The 22,926-nt window shown below is 41.3% G+C and overlaps 1 protein-coding gene across 4 annotated transcripts in view; it reads left to right on the top strand.

Moving 5' to 3' along the window:
• fggy (FGGY carbohydrate kinase domain containing) overlaps positions 1 to 16,488 on the top strand; it is a 75,093-nt gene extending 58,605 nt beyond the window's left edge. For all 4 annotated transcript variants that reach the window (XM_034182738.1, XM_034182737.1, XM_034182739.1 and 1 more), the window contains 7 exons: positions 2,752 to 2,813; positions 6,681 to 6,831; positions 10,670 to 10,744; positions 10,867 to 10,987; positions 11,120 to 11,214; positions 14,515 to 14,576; positions 16,237 to 16,488. In XM_034182738.1, coding sequence (XP_034038629.1) covers positions 2,752 to 2,813; positions 6,681 to 6,831; positions 10,670 to 10,744; positions 10,867 to 10,987; positions 11,120 to 11,214; positions 14,515 to 14,576; positions 16,237 to 16,318 — 648 coding nt within the window. In that variant the 3' untranslated portion in view covers positions 16,319 to 16,488. The remainder of the gene's footprint in view (positions 1 to 2,751; positions 2,814 to 6,680; positions 6,832 to 10,669; positions 10,745 to 10,866; positions 10,988 to 11,119; positions 11,215 to 14,514; positions 14,577 to 16,236) is intronic.
• Positions 16,489 to 22,926: the final 6,438 nt, after the last annotated feature.

The following is a 22,926-nucleotide window of genomic DNA, read 5'->3' on the forward strand; positions in this document are numbered from 1 at the left end:
GAACGTCGTGAGAGAACAGAGAAGTTTCAGAAGAAGTCGGTTTCAGCATTTTATCCGGATATTCCACTGTTAAAGGAGATTTTTTTAATGAAAGACATGCGGACGGGTCCGCGCGTCGGGACGCAGCCGCCGCGACGCTCCGCCACAGGAAAAACACCTCTGTTGGAAGCCTTAAGGACAAGTTGGAACATGTCCTGCTGTTAAACAATTTCTCATATACTCACTCCACTGAAAGCCATCAAAAGCCGCCTGGATTTTACAAATGGTTATCAACACGGAGGTGTTTTTCCTGTGCTGCCGCACCGCGTCGGCTGCGTCCCGACACGCGGACCCGTCCGCACGTCTTTCATTAAAAAAATCTCCTTTAACAGTGGAATATCCGGATAAAATGCTGAAACCGACTTCTTCTGAAACTTCTCTGTTCTCTCAGGACGTCCTGGATCAATAGAGCCTGAAATGTGGAGGTTTTCAGCTTGAACAGGCTGACGACGGCGGCTGAGAGCGCTGAGCGACGTCTCGCACCGTGAGAAGTCCTTAAAGCGACAGAATCACCTCAAAATTTCTCATCAGCCGTTAAAATTTTCACTGAAAACCAGCTTAATTTTTCGAACCGTGTCCACTTCGATGTGTCTCACAGGTTTAGAAAAAATTTTGATCAAACAACGCGCCAGTCTCTCAGCAACTTCTCAGACAAAGGAATTCCGACGAGGGGCTGGACGACTCCTCCCACAAGGAGTGCTCACAGGCGAATGATGTCACCGACAGGCGTGGAAAAACTCACGCATGCGCACGAGGGTTCAAGCATGTCTGACGTAAAAACATATGAATGAAATCCATATAGTTTTTGAAAATAATAAAAAGGACCTATACTTTATTGACAGCCCTCGTATTTTTTGTCCATCATCGTATTAAACCCCAATGTCACTTTCTCATTTTGGTCTGTAACTCCATGTCTAACGAGAAGAACAGCAAAAGCAACGGCATAAAGATTTAACATTGGACGAACTGGACAAGATTGAAGATGGGAAAGAAGAGAACAGTTGCCAAGGATGAAAATATCTTGAGACTGGCATAAAATAGTACCAAATACGTACGCATTTTTATCATGTTCTGTTAGCTTAAATAAATATTTGTGTGTTAGCTCACTATGTGGGACCATGGTATAAGCGGATTAAACAACGAGAAGCCGTGCATTATACGGTTTGAATGCAGTTCGTCGTGGTATTTTAGACTCCGCGTCGTGCATTCAAACCATATGCACGGCTTCTCGTTGTTTAATCCTTACTTATACAGGTACTAGTGTGTGGTAAATTAATAATTAGATGATTCAATAGCAAAAATAATGGCCCAGTCACACTCACTTAAGGAAGGGCAACAAAGTCCTAACGAAACAAGAAATCTGGCATTTTGTTGGCATCGCTTAACCTTCACTCAGCTTCGTTCCTGCAGCGATGCTTCATCAGGGCAACGAAAACCTCAATTCGTCCGTGTTTCATTTTGCTGTCATTTTGAGTTTTTTTTATCGTTTGCTTAGTTTTTGTAACGTTAGCATTTAGTTTGACTTAATTCGACCAGCTGAACGTTTTCACACAGTACAGAAGCTGGTTTGTGAGTGCTGCTGTGCTCATGTACCGTCGGAAATTACAGAGCAAACTCGGCTTGTTTGCTTGGACTTTTTTTTAATCTAGGTGGGGAGTCAGATTCAATGGGCTCAGGCACCTTATATAGGGAAGAATTAATCTTTTGTGTGGATGCGGTTATTTTGCTACAAGCAACTGCTGAATTTGAAACAACAAAAAAGTTGTGTAATCTCCGACGGTACTTCGACGCTGCTGCTGCCGCTACTTGAACGCAGCAGCAGCTCCTGCGTGTGCTTATTATTATTTTTAATTAAATATAACAATATGAGTGTAAGGATGACAATCCAGCCCTTATGTACATGTGGCAACAGGTAGATAATTCAAATGATTATATAAAGAGCTGTTCTGGAAGGCAGAATTCACATTGTGGATCAGCTGCAGCTCGTGGAATAACGGCACATGTGAGTCAATGCGCGTGACTGATCAATTTACTGCTCTGATATATTCAGTCACCTTTACACTAACTTTATTCCCTGTTTTGACAGTTTTCTGTTATAAATCAATAGAGAGAGAGAGAGAGAGAGCTTAGTAATGTGATACAGCAGTGACCACGGCACACCAGAGTTTTTTTTTGTTTTTTTTTAATTGAAGCAAGACAGAGTGCGCAGCGTGTCGTCAGACAGTGAGGATTTTGATGATGAAGGAGATGATCCCTCTTTTGTTCTGGATGAGGAACCAGAGCAGGTGGTCCACTGATGTGCACACAGATCTCCACAGCTTCAGTTTGCAGTTTCTCCAGGACTTAGGCGCTATGAGCTCCGTCCCAGCAGTGAGTCCTGGAACTCAGAGATGCAGACACACATTGCTCCAGCTATGGCTCCAGGCGCATTTTGTTTAAAGCGTCAAGATCATTAGCTTCGATTTCATTTATTTCCTCTTGCGTCCCTTTTGTGCTCTTGCTTCGCAGGCTATTCGGTGTTAAAGCTCTTTTGTCCACCTTTTCTCAACGAATTGTGACATTTTTACTTTTTTCCCTTAGTTCAGGAATCGTCGTGTGCCGCGTATGACTCGGCCATTAGAAACACTTTCTGTGTCACGAGTCTTGATATGTTCAGCATTAGTATCCATTCAGTGACATCTGTGTGTAACTGTTGCTGTCCCGCTCCTACAGATTGACCACATGGTGAAGGGCCATGCAGCCTACGCCCAGCTCCAACAACAGGCCCAGCAAAGGTCAGCTGATATGTTACGACTGTAAAAAAAAAAAGAAAAAGACTTGCAGTGGCTGTCAATCTTTTCTAGCTGACTCATAAAATCATTTAATACAAACTTAGTAAGGTTTTCTGTACAACTCCCCAGATCCTTATTACTTCCAGGCAAGGCTTTGAACCAGTTAATGAAACAAAACCAGGAACAAGAACAAAAATGAAACCAAAAACATTATATCTAAAGCAGCGTGTTGCCCGTGGGGATCCACAGGCTGTAGATTGGGTAGCGTTTATAAAATGGGTAGCTGACACGTTTCAAGGGTGGTAATAAATTAAGCAAAGTTTCTATAATGATTTGGACAGCGTGTGAGCCCAGAATGTAATTATCAACGTCCATTTCTCACTGTTAGGTAATATCAGTAATTTCTCCAAAAATATTAGTCATATCAGTGTTCCATTTTTACTGTGTTCATCCTTGACTCAAAATATATACAGTAGTGTTCAGAATAATAGTAGTGCTATGTGACTAAAAAGATTAATCTAGGTTTTGAGTATATTTCTTATTGTTACACGGGAAACAAGGTACCAGTAGATCCAGTAGATTCTCACAAATCCAACAAGACCAAGCATTCATGATATGCACACTCTTAAGGCTATGAAATTGGGCTATTAGTAAAAAAAAAAAAGTAAAAAAGGGGATGTTCACAATAATAGTAGTGTGGCATTCAGTCAGTGAGTTTGTCACTTTTGTGGAACAAACAGGTGTGAATCAGGTGTCCCCTATTTAAGGATGAAGCCAGCACCTGTTGAACATGCTTTTCTCTTTGAAAGCCTGAGGAAAATGGGACGTTCAAGACATTGTTCAGAAGAACAGCGTAGTTTGATTAAAAAGTTGATTGGAGAGGGGAAAACCTATACGCAGGTGCAAAAAATTATAGGCTGTTCATCTACAATGATCTCCAATGCTTTAAAATGGACAAAAAACAAGAGAGACGTGTGGAAGAAAACGGAAAACAACCATGAAAATGGATAGAAGAATAACCAGAATGGCAAAGGCTCACCCATTCATCCAGGATGCTCAAAGACAGTCTGGAGTTACCTGTAAATGCTGTGACAGTTAGAAGACGCCTGTGTGAAGCTAATTTATTTGCAAGAATCCCCCGCAAAGTCCCTCTGTTAAATAAAAGACATGTACAGAAGAAGTTACAATTTGCCAAAGAACACATCAACTGGCCTAAAGAGAAATGGAGGAATATTTTGTGGACTGATGAGAGTAAAATTGTTCTTTTTGGGTCCAAGGGCCGCAGACAGTTTGTGAGACGACCCCCAAACTCTGAATTCAAGCCACAGTTCACAGCGAAGAGAGTGAAGCATGGTGGTGCAAGCATCATGATATAGGCATGTTTCTCCTACTATGGTGTTGGGCCTATATATCGCATACCAGGTATCATGGATCGGTTTGGATATGTCAAAATACTTGAAGAGGTCATGTTGCCTTATGTTGAAGAGGACATGCCCTTGAAATGGGTGTTTCAACAAGACAATGACCCCAAGCACACTAGTAAACGAGCAAAATCTTGGTTCCAAACCAACAAAATTAATGCCTCGCAGTTGCGAAGAAATCATGAAAAACTGTGGTTATACAACTAAATACTAGTTTAGTGATTCACAGGATTGCTAAAAAAGCAGTTTGAACATAATAGTTTTGAGTTTGTAGCGTCAACAGCAGATGCTACTATTATTGTGAACACCCCCTTTTCTACTTCTTTTTTTTACTAATAGCCCAATTTCATAGCCTTAAGAGTGTGCATATCATGAATGGTTGGTTTGTTGGATTTGAGAGTCTACTGAATCTACCTTGGTAGCTTGTTTCCCATGTAACAATAAGAAATACGCGTATACTCAAAACGTGGATTAATCTTTTTAGTCACATAGCACTACTATTATTCTGAACACTACTGTAAGTATACCAAACAGCAGATGTCAGCTCTCCCCAGTTCTCCGTGTTCGAAGGTTCACACACACACATATGCGTACACGTACACAGAAGCTACTTCGCTTTTAATATATAGATGATTTACTGCCCCCTGCTGGAATGACATGAGTCCAGAATGTAATTATTAACATCCATTGTTCATTGTTGTTAGCTAATATCCCCAATTTCACCAAAAATGTTAGTCCAGTCAACTTTCTGTTTTTGCTGCGTCCATCCTTGACCCAAAGTACAAGGACAATCAGTGGAAACAGGATGAACCTGAGCTCAATTTTGAGCTTCATAGCAAAGGCTGTGAATACTGATGAGATTTCTTAGCTTTTTTATTTGTCATAATTTTGCAAAAATCTTAAAAAAAAAAAAAATTCACATTGTCATTATGGGGTATTGTGTGTAGAATTTTGAGGAAAAAAATTAATCCATTTTGAAATAAGGTAACATAACAAAATGTGGAAAAAGTGTAGTGAATACTTTCTGGATGCATTTTAAGCATTCACAGCCTTTGTCTTGAAGCTCAAAATTGAGCTCAGGTGCACTGATCATCCTTGAGATGGTTCTGCAACTTAATTGAAGTCCACCTTCAATTGATTGGACATGATTTGGAAACGCACACACCTGTCTACATATAAAGTCCCACAGTTGACAGTGCATGTCAGAGCACAAACCAAGCATGAAGTGTAAAGGAATTGTGTGTAGACCTCCAAGACAGGACTGTCTTAAGGCACAAATCTGGGGAAGGGTACAGAAACATTTCTGCTGCTTTGAAGGTCCCAATGAGCACAGTGGCTTCCATCATCCATAAATGGAAGATGTTTGGATCTGCCAGGACTCTTCCTAGAACTGGCCACCCACCTAAACTGAGTGACTGGGGGAGAAGCCCCTTAGTCAGGGAGGCGACTCTGTCAGAGCTCCAGCATTCCTCTGTGGAGAGAGGAGAACCTTCCAGAAGGACCACCATCTCTGCAGCAGTCCACCAATCAGGCCTCTATGGTAGAGTGTCCGGACTGAAGCCACTCCTTAGTAAAAGGCACATGGCAGTCCACCTGGAGTTTGCCAAAAGGCACCTGAAGGACTCTCAGACTATGAGAAACAAAATTCTTTGGTGTGATGAGACAACGATTGAACTCTTTGATGTGAATGCCAGGTGTCATGTTTGAAAGAAACCAGGCACCATCCCTACAGTGAAGCCTGGTGGTGGCAGCATCATGCTATGGGGATGTTTTTCAGTGGCAGGAACTGGGAGACTAGTCGGGATTGAGGAAAAGGTGAATGCAGCGATGTACAGAGACATCCTGGATGAAAACCTGCTCCAGAGCGCTCTTGACCTCAGACTGGAGTGATGGTTCATCATTGAGCAGGGCAATAACCCTAAGCACACAGCCAAGATATCAAAGGAGTGACTTCAGAACAACTCTATGAATGTTGTTGAGTGGCCCAGCCTCTGGAGAGATCTGAAAATGGCTGTGCACCGATGCTCCCCATCCAACCTGATGAAGCTTGAAAGGTGCTGCAAAGAGGAATGGGCAAAACTGCCCAACAATAGGTGCACAAAACTTATGGCATCATATTCCAGAAGACTTGAGGCTGTAATTGCTGTCAAAGGTGCATCAACAAAGTATTGAGGAAAGAGTTTGAATACTTATGTATGTTTTTTAAAATTATTATTATATAAAAAAAATTTCACATTGTCATTATGGGGTATTGTGTGTAGAATTTTGAGGAAAAAAAATTTACTCCATTTTGAAATACGGCTGTAACATAACAAAATCTGGAAAAAGTGAAGCTTGTGAATACTTTCAGGATGCACTGGAAATATTCACAACAGCAGCTGTATTGTCTTTTTATTAGAATGAATTCAGCCCTCATTGATTGTTTTTGTTTGTGAACTCTTCCTTTAAGTGACAAGAACATCTACAGATACCTCAACAACCACCTGAGTATGATGAGTAAGGCACATTCTCTTGTGGATTGCCTGGGTTCCAGTCTTCACGTGTGGCCAGATTTCCACGGTAACAGATCACCTCTGGCTGACCCCACCTTGAAGGGCATGGTGAGGAGACAGTATTCTCAATTTAACATGATTCAACATATTAAGATGTGAAGATGAAATGCTTTGTCTAAGAGAGGTAGCATGAAGCACAGACGAAGCACAGTCGAAGCCCAGGATAATGGAATTCTGCAGGCATGTCTGGCTTCAGTGAAAAACTGGACGTCCTCTAATTTTCGGTGCTTGAAGTCGGAGAAGGGTGACTATTATTGTTTTTGTTATGTTCAACTGTCAGTGGGTGACTGTGTGATTCATCAAAGTTGGAGTTAAAATCTTGTTGTGGTTTTTGAGAAGTGAATAAGGAATAGACTTATCCTGTGTATGGCTGATGCTGAAGCACTGATTCATTCTCTTGTGTCCTCCAGAACTGATTACTGTAACATATTATTTTCTGGTTTGCCACATAAGTAGGGGTGTCACAGATCACAAAACCACAGTTCAGATTAGATACATTTTTTAAGACACGGATCTGATTAAAAATAAAAAGATTTTACTTTTAAAAATAACTTCATGACTAATGAAAATAAGGAACTTTTTCCTGTGGTCCCGAATGAAAACAAGGTGTCTAATGTTTTACCAAATATTTTAAACTAAATTACTTAATTGTTGTATTATATTGCAATATTAACATTATCTGTGAATTTTTTTTTAAAAATTGTCTGTCTGGCGCGCTGTCACATGGGTGGCAGTGTCGAGGGCCTCGACAGACCAAACCCAGGTGGCAGGGGCTAGCTCTAGGGGTGTGGAAGGTCACCTCACCGTGGAGGAAAGAGCCAGAGCTTGTGTGGGAGGTGGAGTGATACCAGTTAGGTCTGGTGGGCCTAACTGGTATTGCCTTGGTTCCTGAATCACACTCTTTGATAGGGGTTGAATCTTATTCTTCTCTGCAGTTGCCCAAAGTGTGAGGCGCCGGGCCGGTGTGGGGATACTTATTAGCGCCTTGCAGAGCGCCGCAACATTAGAGCTTACCCTGGTCAATGAGAGGGTTGCCTCCATGCGCCTTCGGGTGGCGGGGGGAATCTGACTGTTGTTTGTGCGTATGCACCGAGCAGTAGTTCCGGGTATTCTTGGAGTCCCTGAATGGAGTCCTGTATGAAGCTCCAGTGGGGGACTCCGTTTTTTGCTTGGGGACTTCAGTGCACACACGGGCAATGACGGAGACACCGGGAGAGGTGTGATTGGGAGGAACAACCTCCTTGATCTAAACCCAAGCGGTCGTTTGTTGTTGGACTTCTGCAAGTCATGGACTGTCCATAACAAACACCATGTTTGAACATAAGGATGCTCCCAGGGCTGCAGCTACAGAATATTTTTCAAATAGAGTATTCTAGCAATTATTTAATCGCGTAGTCGGATAAACATTTTTAAACATCAATAGGGCTTTCCCTAAGCAGTGGCACAATGTCGCTGCGCCATCATGCAGATTCTCAAATTTAGTGTAACCCTTTCTGTTTTCCTGGGTAATTATTTATTTTTTCACATCTTGACAAGTTTTGGATCTTTCTCTGTGTCAGGAGCTCAGCCTTCCCCTGTCTCAGCACTGCCCCTGCGTTCACCAATTATTGCCTTGTTTCTGCTTAAAACTGCACTCCAGTCACCATCTATCTCAGCGACAGATATGTGAAGCATTTATGCAACAATCATTTCCACACAAAAGATGGGGGAGCAATCACAGAGCAACAGCAGCAAGCCTGAGACTCTCTCTGTCTGACTCTCAGTACCTGAAGCAGTCAAACAGAATAACGTGATTATTAACCATCAGATGACAACGTTAAACCTCTTAAATCATTCCAAAGTCAGTTTTAAGCAGAAATGAGGCAGTTTAAGCAAAAACAGACCAGTTTTATGGAGAAACGAGGCGATAATCTGTTAATCGCTGCTAGCACTCCGCCATGACGCATGCGCAGTGAAGGCAGGGGGAGGTGCTGAGTCTAGGAGAGCGCTGAGCCCCTGTCACGGGACCGTAAGCACAGGTGGTCGGTGTAATCCTCAGTCAGTCAGGCTGCGCTTGAACGTGGCCTAATCCTTTTTTTGGTGTAAAGGGAGAAGCTAAAAGGAACTTAAAAACAGTGACTTACTGTCTGCAAAAGCTGGCTGGGATAGACGACTTCACTCATCCACTCCTCTAGATTTTTGCTGTCCAAGTCCTCTGTTGTTACCAGTGCACGGAAAATGTGATATGAATGGTGTCTCGGTTAAACATTGAAAGAGCTGACAACAAAGCTTTCATCAGCCCTTTCTGAGTGAATGAAACTCTTTTTGGTTAATGCCCTTTTAAAATTTTTAATGACATTTTAATGGCAAATGATGGTGGCAACTACATTGTTCTTGTCTTGCTCCACTTTACTGCAGCCTTTGATACTGTAGACCACAGTATTTTCTCAACTCAATTGCAGCAGCTAGTGGGCATTGGTGGTAGTGCCCTGGACTGGTTTAGGTCCTATTTAGCAGACAGGACTATGAGTGTTGGTCTTGGGGTTTGTGAATCCTCCTCCGTTCCACTCTTACATGTGGTCCCACAGGGTTCAGTTTTAGGACCCTTGAATTTCTCCCTGTATATGCTTCCCCTAGGGCAGTGGTCTTCAAACTATTCCAGAAAGGGCCGAGAGGGTGCAGATTTTCTTTGCAGCCACTGACTTCAGCAGATGATTTCACTGATTAACATCCCTTTGAACAGGTGGGATGAGTTCATCAGTGAAATCACCTGCTGAAGTCAGTGGCTGCAAAGAAAACCTGCACCCTCTCGGCCCTTTCTGGAATAGTTTGGAGACCACTGCCCTAGGGTCTATCCTCAGAAAACATGGTGTAGCTGTTCATTGTTATGCTGATGACAGCCAGATATATGTCCCCTTGAGAAAAAGTGACGCTTTTTCTCTCAAACCTCTGCTGTAATGTCTTGAGGATATTCAGGCCTGGATGGCCCTAAATTTCCTAAATTTTAATGATAAGAAAACAGAGGTGACAGTGTTTGGCCCTAGCGGCTCCTGTGTATCCTCCCCTGTTGATTTTGGTCCATTGGCAGCTTATGCAAATAGTACTGTTACTAATTTGGGTTTTTAAGATGGACAGTGATTTTAAATTGGATTGCCAAATTAGTGCAGTAGTTAGGTCTAGTTTCTTTTACCTTAGGCAGCTTACTAAGGTGAAGCCTTTTCTCACACATCAGCACTTTGAAACAGTAATCCATGCCTTCGTCACCTCTTGGCTGGATTACTGTAATGCACTTTATTTTGGAGTTAGCCAGTCCTCCCTTGCACATCTCCAGTTGGTTCAGAACACTGCCGCTCATCTCCTAACTGGAGTACAAAAGAGGGAGCACATTAAACCGATCCTGGCCTGCCTCCACTGGCTGCCTGTGCACTTTAGGGTTCATTTTATGATTCTTTTATTTGTTTATAATCTTTAAATGGCCTTGTCTCGCCCTACCTCTCTGAGATACTTCACCCCTACGCCCCTGCACGGTGCCTCCGGTCAGCTGATCAGTTGCTTCTTGATGTGCCGAGGTCCAAGCAAACGCTCAGAGGGGATCAAGCATTTTCTGTTGCAGCTCCAAAAATTTGGAATGATCTACCTTTGCACATTAGGCAGGCCTCTTCACTGTCTGTTTTAAAACCAATCTTAAATCCCACTTTTATTCACTGTCTTTTAACACAATATGAGACCTTGCTCTGTTTTAGTTGTTTTGCTTCTTTATTGCTGTTTTTATTGTTGTTGAGTTGCTTTGTTGTTTTTATGACCTTCATGTACAGCACTTTTGGCTGGTCGAAAGTGCTCTTTAAATAAAGTTGAGTTGAATGCTGATTTCCATTTATAAATTTTGTATACTTTGAATGTCTCACAGGTGATCGGACTCTCTCTTTCTCACACATTGGATGACCTGGCTCTGCTTTATTTGGCCACCATTCAAGCCCTCGCTGTAAGTTTACCGTTTATTCACTCTGAGCCTGTGGAGGACATATGGTGCTCTAATAGTACCTTAACGTCTGGTGAAAACGTGTATCTCTTGTAATCCTGTTCCCCTTGTATGTCTTATTTCAGCTTGGTACACGCCATATACTGGAAGTTATGTCAGATGCAGGACATGACATCAGAACCCTCTTCCTGTGTGGAGGGTTGAGCAAAAATCCCCTGTTTGTACAGATTCATGCCAATGCCACAGGTGTGAAATTAGAGGGCGATGTTATTACAAAACCTCCAGCTTTTTGTCTGTTACACAATAGCTAACTAATAACGCTATCATCACAGTGAACACTCACAAACCCATGACCCTTGATTTTGTTAATATTTTTAGGATTACCTGTGGTGTTGCCAGATCAGATGGATGCTGTGTTAGTTGGAGCAGCTGTCCTGGGTGCATGTGCATCACAGGACTACAACACTATTCAGGTAGAGTGGAACATCCAGTTTGGGGCTTAAACTAATATACACGAGTTAAAAACATTCAAACTCAGTTTTCCATAACTGCACATATTGCAGTTTATCACACAGCATGTGTGTTAAGTCAGTTAGAATGTTTATTTGTTTCCATATTGGTTACAGAGTTACTGCATATGTTATTAGCTATGTGAGATTATCAGTGGGTCACTAGTTTACATATACTAACAAAATAAAAGCTTCTTAAAACAGCACAGACATTTCCAGACTTGTAAGAACAATCATGATGACAAATAAGAACAGGGTAAAAAAAAAAAAAGAGGCACTTGGAGCACAATTTTGGATCTCCACAAGTCCATTTCTTCCTTAGGAACCATCTTAAAAACGCTTATGTTACCATGAAAAGGCAAATAGACTTCAAACCATTTGTCATGAAATAAACGCATGAAAAAAATAATGCACAAAAATTTGAATCACATATGTCCCCACCAGGATGCAGTGATGACATCATCGACAAGATGGCAGGTCATCTGAGCATTTTTTTTTTTAAGGAATGTTGTGTTATACTGATTATTATAATGCTAAACCTTTGGTTTCTGTGAGTTTGTCAAGAAATCCTTTTGTTGGCCAAACCAACTGTTGTACCATCTGTCTGGGTGGATGGGTTCAGATGATTTCTCAGATGAAGAAGCTGGCTGTTGTAGTCCCAGGCTGGTGTTTTTGCATGTGATCTGCAGTTGTGAGGCCAGTTGGGTGAACTGGATGAATTCTCTGAAACAACAGTGGAGGAGGCTTATGGTAGTCAAATCAACATTCTTTTTTCAAGTTTCTTTTCTTTCTAAAGCCCCGGTCACAAGGCATTAACGAAGGACACAGAAGCCAAAACAAAACAACAAATCTAGACTTACGTTGACTTTCGTAGACGTCGTTTAACTGTCGTCCAGCTTCGTGTCTGTAGCTGGCGCGTTGTCAGAATTTTGAAACTGTTGAAAAATGTGAACGAATCCTGACAACTTCAATTTGTTCGTATTTTTTGCTGTCTGTCTTGACGGTTCCTCATCGTTTGCGTAGTTCCCGTACTGTCAGCGTTCCGTTTGACTGTCATCCAACTTTGTCCAACCTCCCAAGTCTGACGAACATTGACGATATCTGAACGGATCAGTAACTAAAGATCCGATGAGCTGAACGTGACTCGTCCATGTGTGGGATGAAGAGCAACGTTTGCATGCAGAAACAATCGCGGCAAGAACATTTTCTCAACTACTTTAATTATTCACGCATGTTCCAGCCATCTGTGGCTGGAAAGGCTGTGTGCACATGCCCACGCCAGCTGACTGTGGCTGGAGTGGCTGTGCGTGCACTCGCGTTCCGGCTGTTTGTGGCTGGAGTGGCTGTGCACACACGGACACACATTCCAGCCGTGCATATGCGTACATGCACGTTCCAGCCAGGGCTGTGTGCACAGCCACAAACAGCTATGCATATGTTTTGGTTTAAAGCATCAAGGTCAGCGTTTGCTTCATTTTTCTTTTATTAGTTTCAATTTTGTTTTGTTCCTTTTTGCGCTCTCGCAGGTTTTTCGGTGATGGGACAAATGCAGGATCGTTCGTCCACATTTTCTCAACGGTGGCCCATCAATGCCAATGCTGCTTGCTAGCCAAGGTGTATGTAAATGTATGTCCACATCTGTACACAGAATTTGAAATTGACAGAGAACGACCTTCAGTTAACGTAGTAAATAGGATCAAATTTACTTTTCATAATCTCACGAGAAACATTGAATGAAAGTAATACTTGGGTATCAGTGGGGTGCCTGCAGTAGAAGAATAAGAGCTTTGTTGTCATTGTACATACATACATACAAACAACGAAATTTGTCCTCTGCGTTTAACCCGTCCTAATTACAGTTAGACACAATCCAACCACTAGGAGCAGTGGGCAGCCACAGTTCAGCACCCGGGGACCAACTCCAGATGTAGAGACGCTGCCTTGGTCAGGGGCAGAGAAAGGAGCAGACCTTAGTAGCATATTTATGATTGTGGGAGATAACCGGAGTGCCCAGAGGAAGCCCACACAGACATGGGGAGAACATGCAAACTCCACACTGAAAGGGCAGGAAGTTATCCCATGACCTTCTTGCTATGAGGCACCAGTGCTAGCCACTAAGGGAGAGCTGTAAATGAACTCAAAATGCATTTTTACAAGCATCAAAAAGCATACTGAGATTATTAATGCATTCTTACATTTTAGTGTGGCAAATGATATTGGTTGTTCTCAGGGTCTAAAATATGGTGCAAGTACAACCAACATTCTTATAAAAGGTATTAAAAAAACAAACAAACCACAGTTATTGTGTGGCCATGAGTTCCTATTAATGGCCAGACAATAAGAACTTGTGGTCTTGGAATATTTTTCTCACCAGTATCACAAGGATTTCTCCGTAGTTTTCACATGCCATTGATTAAGAAAATGGATGTGGTGATGGTGGCGTAATGTGTCAGGACGGTGAGTCATCTTACCGCAGAGCAAAGAGTGTTAAAACGTTTCAACAGGAAAGTCTTATAAACTCAATGACATGGTTAGGAAACGGTCCAGATCTCAATATGACTGAAAATTGTGGAAATTTTAAAAATACTACAACCCCAAATTCAGAAAATGTTGGGACAGTGTGGAGAATGCAAAAAAGAAAAACAAATCCCACACACAGTAATTCTTACATTTGCTTTGCTTTCTGTTTCATTGCAGACGGTAGGAATGTCTGTACATCCATTCCTGCATTTAAGGTCTGGAGTACATCCCAAAAAAAGTTGGGGAAATTCATTCTAAATATCTGGATATCATATCAGGATGCAAGAGTTAAATCATTACGTTTACAGCCAGTTTTCTTGACATAAGTCTGGATGAGTGCATGAATATTTCCAAGTAACTGAATATGTCTTAGAATTAATTTACATTGATCATCAAGACATACCAACAGTATAGTAAATCTGAGTGAAGTAGGCACTTCTCAAAAATTGACCATGCTGGAAGGAGACTGAGGGAAGCCACCAAGACAGAGGTTGACCATTTATATATATATATATATATATATATATATATATATATATATATATATATATATATATATATATATATCACCACAAAACATTCATTACCATCAATATATAACGTGCAAGCAACAAGTAGGGCAGAGAGGTGATATCGTTTTGTGAGGTTGATCTGTAGTGACACACTAGGTTGCGCATGGTCTTAAACTGAACATGCATGGCAAAATTAAATTTGTGAAATTTTTCTTTACTATTAATGTTTCAGGAAGCGATGGAGAAAATGGCTAAAGTTGGAAAGGTTTTACACCCGGACCATGAACTACAGAGGTGAAACGGAGAAAGTTTTCTGCCTGAATAATGTGTGAAAGTCATTTTTATTGTAAAAGTGAAACTATATTTGGTGTTTTATGTAATTGGAATGTCACATTGTCCACAGTTAAATAATTTCTTAGTTGAACCTTTAACTCAGTGTATTGTGACATGCTAAGGATTTGATGTGCTGATATGAGTTCAAACCATTTTGTGTGAAGTTAACTGATTGCATAATTACATAACTTTTTGTTATGTACTTCTAAGATTTTTTTTTTTTAATCTCTTGGGGTCTTCACGAGTGATGGGACAATGGAGCGTGACATTGGCCAGAGAATCGGCTCAGCAGGTGCGGTATTGCATTCGCTCTACCGTACTGTTGTGACGAAAAGGGAGCTGACCCTAAAAGGTGAAGCTCTCAATCTACTGGTCAATTTTCGTTCCTACTCTCACCTATATGGTCATGAAGGTTGGGTCATGACCGAAAAAACTTGATCATGGATGCAAGCGGCCGAAATGGGGAGCTCGGAGTAGGGTTGCTGCTCCTTCGCGTTGAAAGGAGCCAGCTGAGGTGGTTCGGGCATCTGGTAAGGATACCTCCTGGGCGCCTCCCTACGGAGGTGTTCCAGGCTCCATCTGGGAGAAGACCCCTGGGAAGACCCAGGACTAGGTGGAGAGATTATATTTCCACACTGGCCTGGGAGTGCCTCAAGATCCCCCAGTCTGAGGTGCTCAATGTGGCACAGGAAAGGGAAGTCTGGGGTCCCCTGCTGGAGCTGTTGCCCCCGCAACCCGAACCCGGAAAAGCGGTTGAAGATGCGTGAGTGATGAGTATGAGTGGTAGTTCCGTTGTGTTTTGACACTCTGTTTAGGTTGTAGGTATTTGCAGTGTGTCTGTGTTTTTGGGTCCGTTGTCCGTTGAATTTGCAGCTGACACATTATCAAATCCAATTGTTGTACATGCTGTAGGTTACATTTGGGTTTCCTCAGTTTGCAAGACATATTTTAATGCAACTACCTATTGTTGATTTGATTAGATGCAGATGTTTTCTGTGTGTGTGTGTGTGTGTGTGTGTGTCTTTGTCTTTTTGTTTTTTTGTTTTTGCTCCTGTTGTGTTAATTTGGAAGTGAATTGTAATTTGGAAGTGGCTTCTCTCAGCCGCTGTCATGTCTACTACGGGGTGCTGATCATTATATATTACTTTCTACTTTTTTCTTCAAATGTTATATTGTATTGCTTCACAATATGTAAAATCTCCTTGATATCAACAGTAACATTCACTTTATAGTTTCAGTTTTCATCAAGATGAAACCAAAATACAAAGTCACTCATTGGAGCACATGTCTGCCAATGTGCAAAACATCCTTTGTTGAAAAAAATAAAATAATAAGCAAAAAACACATTGTAAACTATACCTGACACTATAACAGAATCTGCCACAAAATGTAATGCGGTTGCACTGAGCCTCAACTGTTCCATTTGCTTTCATGAAAATTGTTTCTTTGATTTTTGAGTAGTTTCAGCAACAAATCAGCAGACATAAACATAATGTAACAGTTAAATCAGAATCAGTATCTGTGAGTCATGTGACAAAGTGCCTGCCTGTTTTATTACATTAAAATTAAATATAAAATACTGCATTTAATGTAAATATTTTGTCTATACATTTTTTTTCAGCTTTTATGAGAGCAAGTACAAGGTGTTCCTGCGCCTGTTCACCCACCAGAGGGAGTACCAGACCCTCATGAAGCAGATCTGAAGCTGCAGCAGGGATGCTGTGATGACATCCACAGGCTAGATCACTCTGATCACTCGTCAGTCAGTCCACTTTATTTTATAATCTGGACAAAATGTTTTCTGATAATGTTGAGTTCGATTGGGTTCCGTTGTCTGCTATTATGATGTGGTGGGAACGCCATGAGAGCAGAGAATCTTACGGAGTCGACCTGTTGGAGTGATGTCACTTCTCCTATTTTAGATCCGCATGCCGCATATTGATCTGTTTCCTGCTGTGGGTGGGATGGTGTAGAATGTGCTGATACCAGCACTGATTTAACACTATTTGATGAGACACTGAAACAAGTTTTCACTTTCATTCCCAATTAATAATTCATTCAATAATTCAAAATTTGTTTTAGATGTTCTCCAATCCACAGAGGGTCAAAATTACACATACAGGCTCAAACATATACATAACACCCCCATTAATATTTGGTTAAATGTCCCTTGTCAAATTGCGCCTTGACTAGATGCTTTTAGTACCCATCAGCAAGCCTCGGGCATAATTCTGGATATCTGGCCACTCTTCTTGTCAGAATTGGTAGCGATAATTAAAATTGGTTGGTTTCCTGGCGTGGACCCAGGTTTTAAGCGTAGTCCACCAATTTTGAGTAGAGTTGAGGTTGGACTTTGGGAAGACCATTCCAGAAGCTTTATGCTAGCCTCCTTTATCCAACCGCAACCAGTTTGATGTGTTTGGCAACATTGTGTTGGAACACCCAGTTGTGGCCAGTTTTCAACTGTCTGTTGATTTGATGTGACAAAGAGTTTGGAAGCTGTCCTCCTCCTTCATTATTTCATCCTCTTTGTGCAATGCACCAGTGCCACTGGCAGCAAAACAGACCCAGAGCATGATGCTAGCACTACCATGCTTGACAGTTTGTACAGTGTTCTTAGGTTTGAAAGCCCCACCTTTACTCTTCCAAACATAACTCATGTCATTGTGGCCAAATAACTCAATCGTTGTCTCATTTGACTATAAAACATTTGTCCAGAAGGTATTTGGCTTGTACATGTGGACAGTCTCACTTGAAGGTGCGTTAGTGGTTGGTGGGTTGTTCCTGAACATCCTAACCAATTTCTTTTCATCTGAGGGTGACAGTTTGGGTTTTCTTCCAGACCTTGGCAAAGTGGTGACACATACAACTAACTTGAACTGATGATCTTGGAATCTGCAGTTTAGGAATGGCTGCAAGAGACCTTCCCAACTTGTGTAAATCTACAATTCTCCTTAGATCTTTATTTTTCAATTTCAATTTATTTTCCTTTATATAGCGCCAAATCACAACAGAGTTGCCTCAAGGCGCTTCACACAGGTAAGGTCTAACCTTACCAACCCCCAGAGCAACAGTGGTAAGGAAAAACTCCCTCTGAGAAAGAAACCTCAAGCAGACCAGACTCAAAGGGGTGACCCTCTGCTTGGGCCATGCTACAAACATAAATTACAGAAACAATTCACAGAACAATTCACGGACGAATATGCAAGAATTGCTGTTGGTGCACAGGACAGGAGGGTTGCCAACTCAAATACAACTCCCATCTCTGGATGGAGCTGCACCTTAAACACAGAAAAAACAGAATCAGGCATCAGAAAGACAAAAAAAATACTGTATAATTTGCCAGCATTAATCAATAAGAAAAACAGAAGAAATACAAAGGTGGTCGCCGACCGCTAGCCCTAAGCCTCACTAAAAGACCCAGAATTTAGGTAAAGTTGGGGCCACGGCCCGCTCCAATTACTAATAACATGAATTAAAAGAGTAAAAAGCGTAAAACAAACTGTACCAGTATGCTAGCCATATGAAATTGAAAAGAAGTGCATCTTAAGTCTGGACTTGAAAATCTCCACAGAATCTGATTGTTTTATTGACGCTGGGAGACCATTCCACAGAACAGGGGCACGATAAGAGAAAGCTCTGTGACCCGATGACTTCTTATTCATCCTAGGGACACAAAGTAGTCCTGCACCCTGAGAACGTAAAGACCGGGCCGATACGTAAGGTTTAATTAGGTCAGCTAGGTAGGGAGGAGCCAGTCCATGAATAATTTTATAGGTTAGTAGCAGAACCTTAAAATCTGATCTCACTGGGACAGGAAGCCAGTGAAGAGACACCAAAATGGGTGTAATGTGGTCAAACTTTCTACTTTGTGTCAAAAGTCTGGCTGCAGTATTTTGAACCAATTGGAGAGCCCTAATGCTAGACTGCGGTAAACTAGAAAATAGAACATTGCAGTAGTCCAGTCTAGAAGAGATGAACGCATGGATCAAGGTCTCAGCATCAGCCATAGACAGGATGGGACGAATCTTTGCTATATTTCGCAGGTGGAAGAAAGCAGTCCTAGTAATATTTCTAATATGGAGGCCAAAGGACAACAAAGGATCAAAAATTACCCCAAGGTTCCTCACTTTGTCAGTGTGATGTATGACACACGAGCCTAAGCTGAGTGTTAACTGCTCAAATTGATGCCGATGTCTCACTGGACCAAGAACCATCATTTCAGTCTTATCAGAGTTTAAAAGTAGGAAGTTTCTTGACATCCAACTTCTCACTGCTGCAAGGCAATCTTCTAAGGATTTTATGTGAACGAGATTGCCAGCAGTTATTGGCATATATAACTGAGTATCATCTGCATAGCAGTGAAAGGTAATCCCAAAACGCTGCAATATGTGCCCAAAGGGTGCTATATAAAGGGAGAAAAGCAGGGGGCCTAAGACAGACCCCTGTGGAACCACAAATTTCATGTCACTAAGGTTAGAGGTAGTGTTGGTGTACAAAACACAGTGAGAGCGACTGGTCAAGTATGACGTCAGCCATGCAAGGGCACTCCCAGTAATCCCAAAATGATTTTCCAGCCTATGAAGTAGAATATGATGATTCACTGTATCAATTTATTGAGTTCCGTGGGCTTTTTCTTACTGTTCTGAGCGTTGGTCAGTCCAATGAGGGCTGTCAAACACATTGTTTATATGCTGGCAAAGAGAAACTGCCAGTTGCAGTCAATCATGATCACTAACAAGGAGTTAATAGGCCTCAGCCTTGTCGCTTTAAAATACATTGTAGAACCATTAGCATCACTTATTAAAATATTTAAGTGAATGTATTATGTATTTGAGCCTCTATGCATAATTTTGACCCTCTGTGCCCACTTCTTGTTTTTTTAAGACATTTTTGAACAAGCATCATAATATCATGAAACATCAACTACTACATGGAAGAAATATTCTCTTGCAGAAAAATCAAAAGATGAATCAAATGTACAGATAGGAAACAACATCAAGAATAACAATTTATACTTCTGAATAATTTCTTTCTTTAAGTTAAACTTTCATCACAGATTCCCTTCTACATACAGTAGTGTTCAGAATAATAGTAGTGCTATGTGACTAAAAAGATTAATCCAGGTTTTGAGTATATTTCTTATTGTTACATGGGAAACAAGGTACCAATAGATTCAATAGATTCTCACAAATCCAACAAGACCAAGCATTCATGATATGCACACTCTTAAGGCTATGAAATTGGGCTATTAGTAAAAAAAAGTAGAAAAGGGGGTGTTCACAATAATAGTAGTGTGGCATTCAGTCAGTGAGTCCGTCAATTTTGTGGAACAAACAGGTGTGAATCAGGTGTCCCCTATTTAAGGATGAAGCAGCACCTGTTGAACATGCTTTTCTCTTTGAAAGCCTGAGGAAAATGGGACGTTCAAGACATTGTTCAGAAGAACATCGTAGTTTGATTAAAAAGTTGATTGGAGAGGGGAAAACGTATACGCAGGTGCAAAAAATTATAGGCTGTTCATCTACAATGATCTCCAATGCTTTAAAATGGCCAAAAACCCAGAGATGTGTGGAAGAAAACGGAAAACAACCATCAAAATGGATAGAAGAATAACCAGAATGGCAAAGGCTCACCCACTGATCAGCTCCAGGATGATCAAAGACAGTCTGGAGTTACCTGTAAGTGCTGTGACAGTTAGAAGACGCCTGTGTGAAGCTAATTTATTTGCAAGAATCCCCCGCAAAGTCCCTGTGTTAAATAAAAGACGTGCAGAAGAGGTTACAATTTGCCAAAGAACACATCAACTGGCCTAAAGAGAAATTTCAGTCGGGTTTTAGATCTCGACATAGCACTGAGTCAGCTCTTTTAAAAGTACAAAATGACATTCTTTTATCATTGGACTCTAAGAAACCTGTGCTGCTGGTGATGTTGGATCTAACAGCCGCGTTTGAAACTGTGGACCACTCAATCCTCCTCACACGTCTGTCCCAGCAGGTTGGCCTCCGGGGGACTGTCCTGGAGTGGTTTCAGTCTTATTTGACCAACAGGACTTTCAGGGTGATGGTTAATGGCCTCTCCTCCTCCACAGTTCCTCTGACCACTGGTGTGCCCCAGGGCAGTATCCTTGGGCCGCTTTTGTTCTCTTTGTACATGCTTCCACTGAGTTCAGTCATCACTAAATACATTCTTCAGTTTCATTTTTTATGCTGATGACCTTCAGATTTATATGCCAGTTGTGCCTAATAATACAAGTGCTTTGGACTCCATACATAACTCTTTTAAGGATATTAAGGACTGGCTGGCTCAGAATTTTCTGCACCTTAATGAAGCCAAAACAGAGTGTATTCTGTTTGGAGCTAAAACTAAAACTAAAGAGCTAAAACTCTTGGCAAAAGTCAAACCCTTTCTAAGCCAAAAGGACCTTGAAAAGGCTATGCATGCTTTTATCAGCTCCCAGATTGACTATTGCAATGCACTCTATGTTGGTATCACTCTAGACTCCCTAAACCGGCTCCAACTGGTCCAGAATGCTGCTGCTCGCCTGTTGACCAACACCAGGAAGCACAGCCACATCACTCCTGTACTTTACTCCCTGCACTGGCTTCCAGTTCGCTTTAGAGTTGATTTTAAACTGTTAATGTTTGTTTTTAAAGCTGTAAATGGCATTGCACCTTCTTATTTATGTGACCTGTTAAAAACACACAACCCTGTCAGAGCACTTCGGTCTGCTGACCAAACCTTTCTGGAGGTTCCCAGGTCCAGGTTCAAATAATGGGGTGACCGTTCTTTTGCAGTAGCAGGTCCTAAATTGTGGAATGCATTACCTCCTTAACTGGGGTCCATTAATAGATTGCCTGTGTTTAAAGCTAAGTTAAAAACGTACTTGCTCAGGGCAGCTTTTTGCACATAATTGCTTTGACGCTTTTTTTTTGGTCTATTTTTATTATATTTGGATGCTCTTATTATGCTTTTATGTGTGTTTTTCATACTGTTCTTTTATTTTATCTTTAGTTGGTGCTATTGGAAAGCACTTTGGTTCAGTGAAAACTGTTGGAAAGTGCTATAGAAATAAACTTAATTGATTGATTGAAATGGAGGAATATTTTGTGGACTGATGAGAGTAAAATTGTTCTTTTTGGGTCCAAGGGCCGCAGACAGTTTGTGAGACGACCTCCAAACTCTGAATTCAAGCCACAGTTCACAGTGAAGACAGTGAAGCATGGTGGCGCAAGCATCATGATATGGGCATGTTTCTCCTACTATGGTGTTGGGCCTATATAGCACGTATCATGGATCAGTTTGGATATGTCAAAATACTTGAAGAGGTCATGTTGCCTTATGCTGAAGAGGACATGCCCTTGAAATGGATGTTTCAACAAGACAATGACCCTGAGCACACTAGTAAAAGAGCAAAATCTTGGTTCCAAACCAACAAAATTAATGCCTCGCAGATGTGAAGAAATCATGAAAAACTGTGGTTATACAACTACTAAATACTAGTTTAGTGATTCACAGGATTGCTAATAAAGCAGTTTGAACATAATAGTTTTGAGTTTGTAGCATCAACAGCAGATGCTACTATTATTGTGAACACCCCCTTTTCTACTTTTTTTTTACTAATAGCCCAATTTCATAGCCTTAAGAGTGTGCATATCATGAATGGTTGGTCTTGCTGGATTTGTGAGAATCTACTGAATCTACTGGTACCTTGTTTCCCATGTAACAATAAGAAATATACTCAAAACCTGGATTAATTTTTTTTAGTCACATAGCACTACTATTATTCTGAACACTAATGTGAACAGTGATGTAATTATGTGTCATGATATGCATCATACTGTATTGTGGAGCTAATTGTACCCCACCCCCAGCAGCAACATTGATTTTCTAATTCTCTCGTTCTTCGAATTCCTCTTCACTGCAATTTCATCCTTTCCCAAATCCCCGCTGTCCTTAATGTCTCCTGTCTGCTGGTCATAGAGACATACCTTTTCCTAGCAGGATCAGAGTCAATAATCTCTTCTATCAGTGAAGGGAACGCCAAATCCTGCACAGCTGACTTCACAGGTGGCTTCACACCAAACTAAAATACAACAGAGCGGAAGAATGCATGCACCACTGTCCAAAACAAACAAATGTGTGTTGATCAGCGCAGAGAGCAAGTAATGACCCAGCATCATCACTGTCTCATTAGTTCATTCATGGTTAGGATCCAGATTTAATAACCATACAGTAAATTGGAATCACAAGCAACATGAACACGTGGCTGTATGTCAGTGCCAAGATATACAGTGCATCCGGAACCACA

This window comes from Thalassophryne amazonica, chromosome 12 (assembly GCF_902500255.1).
Source record: "Thalassophryne amazonica chromosome 12, fThaAma1.1, whole genome shotgun sequence".
NCBI lineage: Eukaryota > Metazoa > Chordata > Actinopteri > Batrachoidiformes > Batrachoididae > Thalassophryne > Thalassophryne amazonica.